This window comes from Carlito syrichta, unplaced genomic scaffold (assembly GCF_000164805.1).
Source record: "Carlito syrichta isolate Samal-C Ts95f unplaced genomic scaffold, Tarsius_syrichta-2.0.1 Scaffold304381, whole genome shotgun sequence".
Classification (NCBI taxonomy): Eukaryota; Metazoa; Chordata; class Mammalia; order Primates; family Tarsiidae; genus Carlito; species Carlito syrichta.
Window position 1 is genome coordinate 170,708 of NW_007248477.1, and position 8,852 is coordinate 179,559.

Genomic DNA, 8,852 nt, shown 5'->3' on the forward strand with positions numbered 1-8,852 from the left:
ATATATAAACATAAAATATGCCATTTTTTTTTTTAAGAGACAGGGTTTCACTCTGTCACGCAGGCTGGAGTACAGTGGTGTGATCATGGCTCACTGCTGGGCTCAAGTAATTCTCTCACCTCAGCTTCCTGAGTGGCTGGGAATACTGGTGTGCACCACTGTGCCTAGTCCATTTTATTTTTATTTTGTAGAGGGTCTTGCTTTGTTGCCCAGGCTGGTCTCCAACTCCTAGCCTCAAGTGATCCTCTCACCTCGACCTCCCAAAATATTAACCATTTTAAATTGGTGCTTATTACAATTACAATGCTGTGCATCCATGGCCACTATCTATTTCCAAAACTTTTCATCACCCCAAAGAGAAACTGTAACCATTAAGCCATGACTGTCTCCTCTCCCCACCGGGTGGCAGCATTTTGAGAGAATTAGGAATTGGGATAAAGCATTGAAGAGGTGTACTGCAGCGAGGCTTGGGGACACTTGGGGATGAATTATACTCATCATCTAATTATTCTAGCTCTCATTTGCATAACATAGTTGCAGTGTTTCTTATATGTCATTTCATACAATTTTCAGATACTATTTTGTTTATTTATTTATGTTTGTTTTTTGAGTCGGAGTCTCACTCTGTCGGCCAAGCTGGAATGCAGTGGCACAATCACCGCTTACTGCAGCCTTGATCCTTCTGTCTCAGCCTTCCAAGTGGCTGTGACTACAGATGCGTGTTACCACACTGGGCTAATTTTTGTGTTTGTTTGTTTATTGTAGAGACAAGGTCGCATCAGTTTGCCCAGGCTGGTCTCAAACTCCTGGGCTCAGACAATCCTCTTGTCTCAGCCTCCCGAAGTGCTGGCATTACAGGCATGAACCACCATGCCTGGCTTATATATTTATTTATTTTTGAGTAGGAATCTCACTCTGTTGCCCAGGCTGGAGTGCAGTGCTGGATCATGGCTTACCACAACCTCTACCTCCTGGGTTCAGGGGATCCTGAACAGGCACGTGCCACCACGTCTGGCTAATTTTTTAATTTGTAGAGATGAAGTCTTGCTATGTTTCCTAGGCTGGTCCTGAATGCCTGAGCTTAAGGAATCCTCTCACCTTGGGCTCCCAAAGTGCTGAGATTAGAGGCATGAGGCACCACACCCAGCTTTATTTATTTATTTTATTCAGAGAATAAAATCAAATCTCGAGAATCAGGTGGCTTATTCTGTCACCAGCAGGCAGGTGGCAGAACCCAGGACCAGATTCAGATCCATTTACACTGGGGGAATAACAGAACCAACCCTCACAGGCAAGTCCCTTATTTGCCAGGCCCGGTGCTAGGTGCACCCACGCACATGATCTTTGCTGCACCCCGTTCTGGGTCACAGGGCTAGTCAGTGGCAATGCTGCAATGTGGACATCAGTGTGATGGTTGTTCACCTATTGCTCCTGTCTCCCAACTCTGTCTCCCTGGGACCTTTTCTCTTCCAGGGGCAACTGGATTGGCGAGGCCCCATACAAGATGGGGAGGCCATGTTCCGCCTGTCCCCCCAGTTACCAAGGCAGCTGTAGCAGCAACCTGTGCTTCTCTGGACTGAACTCCAACAGGCTCCGATGGTTCTGATCCTTCCCTGGGCTTGGGTGTGCCTCTGACCCTCCAATGTCCTGCCCCAAAGACCAAGTGGAGCAATGATTATTTTTTTAAGGACGTGAGTTCGGATCACCCCACTGGATTTCCCCCCCTAGACTCTCTTTTCTAAATGTCCAGCAAGTGTCAGAAGAAATGGTTCCCTTGTCTCCGTTCCTTAGTTCCACCTTGCTTCTCTCTGGACTCTGGGAGAGAAACCTGCACCTTTCATTAACTCACTTCTCAGAGAGCCAGAGGGAGGGTGCAGTGTGGAGTTGGACCTCTCAGGCTTCAAGCCCAAAGCCTTGGTCCATCCAATGAGAGACACTGGCGGTGTCATCTTTCGCCTGAAACCCACCTTCACTCATCCCATCACAGCCAATCAACTTCTGAGTAGCCTTTGAGGAAGGCGGTTCCCTCTCTGAGTTGGGCTTATTTCAGATACAGGATTTTAGAAAACACTGAAATTGGATTGTGGGCTTAGCCCCCTCCCTCCATTGTATGTTACTCAAGCCACGCCTGGTCAGACCCTCCTTTTGCAGATGGGTATCCTGAGGCTCAGAGAAAGGGTGCGACTTACTCAAAGCCGCACAGCTTGACTTCCATGGCACAGGTTGGAGCTCAGGCCCTGTGATTCCTTTCTGCCTCCTGACCACTCTAAGCTCTAAGGACTGAGAAGCAAAAACCAACGCTGGCTTGAAGGAATGCTCCCTTTCTGGGCCTCTTTTTTTCTTTCTGTATCCTCTGTCTCTTGTTGGGCTACTGTCTGTCTTACTCTTGCCTATTTTTCTGTGTCCCTGACTCTCTTCTACCATACAATCTTATTCTCATTCCAATAAACCGTTTCCTCTCCCCACCCCATCCCACCTGGAGATCACAGCACACAAAAGCTCTTTTGTCTCCAGAGATAGTAAAATCTCCACCCTCAGACCTTGCCCTGCAGGGACCCACTCCCTGGCTGGCTGAGGCGAGCCTCATTCAAAGCCCCGAAATGGAAAACAGGCCTTTTTCCACCGGGTCCCCATGTTGTCCTGGACGGTCATTCACGCCCAGGCCATGACTATGCATGTCACCCCCTTCCCTCTCTACCCCCAATAAAGTCCTTTGAGATCCAATGCAGCGACTCTTTCTGTCCCTACCTGTCTCAGCTCCCAGGAGGGTCTAAAAACAAGGGAAGGGAATGGGTGGGTAGAAAGGGGGTGGGGGTGAGCAGAAAACCAGTTCGACCAGAAGACCAAGGGAGGGGACTAACAGCGCCCTAGGCTCTTCTGTGCACAAAGGTAGATCAGCATGCTTATGCATATATCATGACTCCATTTTACAGATGAGAAAAACGAGGCTTAGGATTTCCAAATGCTGGAAATGAGCGAAATAAGAGAATCAAGAACATTATCGTGAGTTTGTTGTTCTCAGATTGTATATCTCCTACTTTATTTTTCTGGAACCTGAAAAATCATCTTGAGTTCCCACCCTACATTGGCACTCTGCTTCACTGTCCTTACCTTTGTCTAATCCCTGAGTTTCTCCCTCCAGAGCTGGAAGGCAGGAGTGAAAGGATTAAGATTTGATCTTTCAAGTCACACGTAGCAGATTCAAATGCAGCTTCTTGAGCCTCAGTTTTTGCATCTGTGAAATGGAGATAGGAACTACAACAATTCTGTGAAATGAAGAGTTTAAAGTGCTGACCAACCAAGCAGTTCATAGCTGTCAGTGGTCATCATTTCCATTATCCTGGTACTCAGGGCACAGGACAGCAAAGCATGCAGTTGAAATTGCATTGGCTTTGGGGTCAGACACTGAATTCAAACCCTATGTCTGCTCCTTACTAGCTATGGTAGTTCACGATGCCACTTAATCCAGGGGGTCATAGACCACTTACCTTTCCAGAACATTTTGGGAAGTTGGCATAGGATTGACAAGCTTTTCCCCCCAATATAAAGCTATTAATAATTTTTTAAAAATCGAACGTTGACTATTACCATTGTTTTGCAGAAGAGAAGGTATTTTAATATAACCCATGACCATCAATAACAGGAACTGGGGGTCCCTTTGAGGTGGTGGCACAAGCTGGAAAGAGATCACGGGAAGAGAGGAGTATGTCACCCAGCTATTCTGTTGGTACAACCAGCCAGGAGACAGGTACTGCCATAAGGAATTGAAATAATTTACCAAAAACCATCAGAACACAGTGGAGCTGGGTTTGCTCATTTTTCTGAGTCCTGAGATTGTTTCACCGCTTCTCATTTGAGCTCTCTCTAATGTGATAAAGACCTTGACTTCACAATCCCAAAGCAGGCCATGAGATCCAACAAAAGAAACAGGACTGTTCCCAAAAAAGCAGATGGCAGGTGTCTAATATGCAAAAGAGCTGAAACACAGTCAGCTTTGCATCCAGAGACCAGAGCGCAGGATTCAGCCGCAGGCTGTATTTAGAATGGGGCATGGAGCCGGGCTCGGTGGCTCAGCCTGTAATCCTGCGCCTTTGGGAGGCTGAGGTGAGTGGATTGCCTGAACCCGCAGGTTCGAGACCCTCCTGGGCAGCAAGACCTCATCTCTAAAATGAATCAAAAATCAGCCGGGCGTGGTAGCGTGCTCCTGTACTTCCGGCTACTTGGAAGACTGAGGTAGAAGGATCGCCGGAGCCCAGTGGGTCGAGGCTGCAGGGGCCGGGAGCGGCCACTGCACTCCAGTCTGGGCGACGGAGTGAAACTCCAACTCAAAAAAAAAACCCAAAAGAATGGGGCCTGGCGTCAGACTTCGCCATCCTTGTGGCACTCACTCACTCATAATATCAGCTTTGGATGATGACCTGATGAAGACCCCCCTCCTCTACCGCTCCACAAGCCCTGAGGGTGCAGGGATGACATCTGCTTGACTTATTTCCATATCACTGGAGTCTAACACAGGGCTGGGTGTGAGTAGGTGCTCAATAAATACATTAGAGGAAAGGGAGATGGGGGCTGTAATCCCAGTTCCTCTCTGCACCAGCTGTGAGATTCCAGGCAAGGAACTGCTCTCTTTGCCTCAATTTCCTCAAGATTTGACGTGAACATGGCAAATTATTTGCAACTCCCAGCATCCAGTAGGCACTCAATAAACACCATTCTCCACCCTCCTTTCTCCTCTACTCCTCCCTTGGCTTCCCTATCCAGCTTGCATCGTGCCACACCCATAGTTTGGAGCCATAAAACCCAACCCAGGTTGGACTCTCCCCTCTCCAGTTCTTCCTACTAAGTCCCATTCCCCAAGTTAGGGGGCCAGCGTCCCCCACATCTGGATCCAGGCGTCCTGAACCCCAGAGTGCAGGACTGGGGCCCGAGTGGACCTCGGGTCTGGCCAGATCGCCATTGCCATGGCAACAGCAACAGTCCCCAGCCGCAGGTTCCCTAAGTGACTGGTTACTCTTTAACGTATCCACCCACCTTGGGTGATTAGAAGAATCAATAAGATAACCGGGCGGTGGCAGCTGGCCGCGCTCACTGCCTTCCTGGTGGACTGGCTCCTGGTGGCCCTGCTGCTGCTGTGTGTGGGCCCCTGCCACTCCATGCCCCTGGGTCTCCGGCTGGGTGGGCTTGGCCATGGTCAGTGTGAACGCACCCCTCAGGGCTCCGGTGGAGGGTCCTTATGGTAAGTGGGGCCAGCAGCGGGGCCGGGAGGACTGGGCAGGGTGGGAGCATGGTCAGGTTTGGGAGGCCACGGGATACCTCCCGCGTGTTTCAACGGGCCCAAGCCCCTCCAAGGGCTCTTGTAGAATGGCAGGACACCAGACAGAGGCTATGACTGACTTTCCTAGGCTCTCATGCAGGGGCATGGCCAGTTTGGAGTGGACCCTCCTGGGAGGGGCTGCAGCAGCCCTGGACGGGGGCTTGGCTCCTTTTGCCTATGAAGCTTTCCTGGGAATGCACCCAGGAATCTTTCCAAAATTTCACAGAGGGTGGGGGCTGTAAGTAACATCCGGTTTTGCTGCAGGGCATACTGAGGTCCACAGAAGCTGGGCCTCGGTGCTGTAGCTATGCATGGTCTAGCTGGAGTTGGGACCCATGCTGACGAATCCCGTGGGCGGTAGGCTTGATCCCTCCACGCCTCCGTTGGCTCTGGAAATGGGGAAGAGGCAGAAAGTACCTCGCAGTGTGGGGCTCTGGAAAATGAGAGTATCTTGTGCTGAATGTGTGAGCTCACATTCAAGGCCAGGAAGGAATGTGTTCCTGGCAGTGACGGACTCGAGCTCTGCTGCGTGGGGTGGCCCCAGAATTGGAAGTAGCTCAAACATCCCTCAGGAGAGTGGGGACAGATGACTATCCCTCAGTAGAGCATCTTTCGGGGTGGATGGTGACCCATTTAAGGAAGAATACAGATCTGCGTGTGATAGGGAAGACCCTCCCATTACATCAAGCAAAGGCAACAAAATGGATCTAGATGCTTCTATGGGCACACATGTCTGTATTTGCATAGAAGATTTGTGGAAGGACAGAACCGAGAGACAGCTTTGTTCCTGAGACAGGAGATTCAAGAGAATGTTTTACCTTTCGGGACACATTTTGGATTAAAAATATAAATTAGGTACATTTTTTAACATATTTAAATCACACCCAAGCACCCAGAGCTTAGCCTCTGGAATCTGGTAGATCTTGGTTCTAGTTCTGTGACTTTAGTCAAATGACTCAACATTTATGTGCCATTGTTGCTCTCTCTGGAGACAGTCCGAGGATGTGTCCTGGGGTCATCGTGAATGGCTGAAGGCAGTGAGGGTACGAGCCCTTGACAGAACGCACACTGCAGGGACTCAACGATATTACTTTATGTCACCACTAGCTGAGGACAGAGGGCCAATGAGTGGTAGAATCAGGGTCTGGTTTCTTGACTCTAGTCTGGGAGAACCTTCTTGACCCCCCCAACCTTTTCCCCTCAAGTAGGAGTATGTGATGCATTGGATATATGGAAATGGCAGAGGTGGAAGAACCAAACAGTCTGGGGATCCTCCCACTCCTCTCAGCTGTGTGACCTTGAGCAAAACACTTTTCCTCTCTGAACCCATCTTCTCATCTGTAAAATGGAGATAACCACAGGACCTATGGGGGCAGGGGCTGGGGAGAAGATAGCCTAGCAAAAGGGTGGGGTAACCCTTAATCCACAATTGTAAACCCTAATGAAAAGACACCACTGTATGACTTGATTGGACCTGTGGCCAGCGGAAGACTCATTGTCTTCCAAAAGGGCCAAGCAGTCAGCTCCTGGAACAGGACAGCCTAGATGATAAACCTAAGATAGGGGTGAATAGAGTCCCTCTCAAAGGATGATACAATAATAATGTAACCTGATAGCCTCTCACAGTCTTCCAGGTCTAACCACCTTGTAGGATGTCTTGTATCCCTTTCTCTCTGCCCTTAAACTGGGTTCGTCACACAGCGAGCGTTCAGCAATTGTCAGAATGGTTGCGTGGATGGATGGATGGATGGATGGATAGGTGGATGGGTGGGTGGATGGGTGAATGGATGGGTTGGCGGGTGGGTAAGTAAATGGTTGGACAGATGGACGGATGGATGGGTGGGTGGATGGATGGATAGGTGGATGGATGGATGGATGGATGGATGGATGGATGGATGGATGAATGGATAGGTGGATAGGTGGATGGGTGGGTGGATGGGTGAATGGATGGGTTGGCGGGTGGGTAAGTAAATGGATGGACAGATGGACGGATGGATGAGTGGGTGGATGGGTGGCAGGTGGATGCAAGGGTGGGTGGATGGACCTATTATTTAATTCTCCACAACAGCTGTCTGAGATAAATCATATTGTCATCTCAAAGGATGAAAGAGAAAACTGAGACACAAGATTATTTTTAAAAAATAAAAAGCCATCATTTGACTCCAGGCCTGACACATCCAGCTTTTGCTGACACTCTCAGCTATAAATGCTGCTGGACAGAGAAAGGAGGGTTCCGGTGGTCAGGTTTGCAGCACACTCCAACAGGAAAGCACTTTTGTCCCAGGACAGCGGAGCATTAGCTGTCATGTGTGCATGCATGTGTATATGTGCGTGATTGTGGCTAAAAGATCTTGATTTTTTTTTTTTGAATTGGAGTCTCACTCTGTCACCCAGGTTGGAGTGCAGTGGCATGCTCACGGCCACTGCGGCCTCGACTTGCTGGGCTCAGGTGATCCTTCCGCCTCAGCCTTCCGAGTAGCTGGAACTACAGACACACGCCACCACACTCAACTAATTTTGTACTTTATTGTAGAGATGAGGTCTCACCAAGTTACCCAGGCTGGCCTTGAACCAATGGGCTCAGGCAATCCTCTCAACTTGGCCTCCCAAAATGCTGGGATTAAAGGCGTGAGCCACTGCACCTGACCAATTTTTTTTTTTTCCTGAGTTGGAATCTCACTCTGTTGCCCAGACTGGAGTGCAGTGGCACGCTTACGGACACTGCAGTCTCGACTTGCTGGGCTCAGGTGATCCTTCCACCTTAGCCTTCCAAGTAGCTGAAACCACAGGCGTGCGCCACCTTGCTCAGCTAATTTTAAAAATTTCTTATAGAGACGGTGTCTTGCCAAGTTGCTCAGGCTGGTCTTGAACTCCTGGACTCAGGCAATCCTCTCACTTCCACCTCTCAGAGTGCTGGGATTATAGGCATGAGCCACTGGTACTGGCTAAGACCTTGATTTTTTAATAAAACAAATTGGGTCAGCATCACAGATCTGCCTTTTTAAAAAAAGATTTTCCCCAAAATCCCGGCAAACTGTGTGGCTTTATAAATCATTATCTGTCTCTGAACCTCAGATGTTTCATCTGTAAAATGAGCTAAAGAAGTCTGCTGGAGCCGGGCTCGGTGGCTCAGCCTGTAATCCCACGCCTTTGGGAGGCTGAGGTGAGTGGATTGCCTGAGCCTGCAGGTTTGAGACCCGCCTGGGCAGGCGAGACCTCATCTCTACAATAAATCAAAAAATCAGCCGGGCGTGGTAGCACATGCCTACAATTCTGGCTACTTGGAAGGCTGAGGCGGAAAGATCGCCGGAGCCCAGCAGGTCGAGGCTGCGGTGGCTGGGAGTGGCCACTGCACTCCAGTCTGGGCGACAGAGTGAGACTCCAACTCAAAAAAAAAAGAAGTCTGCTGGAAGTCTCTAGAACAAAATTCTCTTTCTGAGAAGAGAAACAAGTGCATGGAGGGGGGAATAAACCCTCTCCTGGGGTTCTCTAACAGAGATAATAACATTAACCATCCTGACCTGACTGTAGCAGAGGG

At 49.4% G+C, this 8,852-nt stretch overlaps 1 protein-coding gene across 1 annotated transcript in view; it reads left to right on the top strand.

The window, feature by feature from the left end:
- R3HDML (R3H domain containing like) overlaps positions 1 to 1,606 on the top strand; it is a 14,486-nt gene extending 12,880 nt beyond the window's left edge. The window contains exon 5 of the mRNA XM_008059817.1: positions 1,474 to 1,606. Within this exon, the coding sequence (XP_008058008.1) occupies positions 1,474 to 1,606 (133 nt within the window). The remainder of the gene's footprint in view (positions 1 to 1,473) is intronic.
- Positions 1,607 to 8,852: the final 7,246 nt, after the last annotated feature.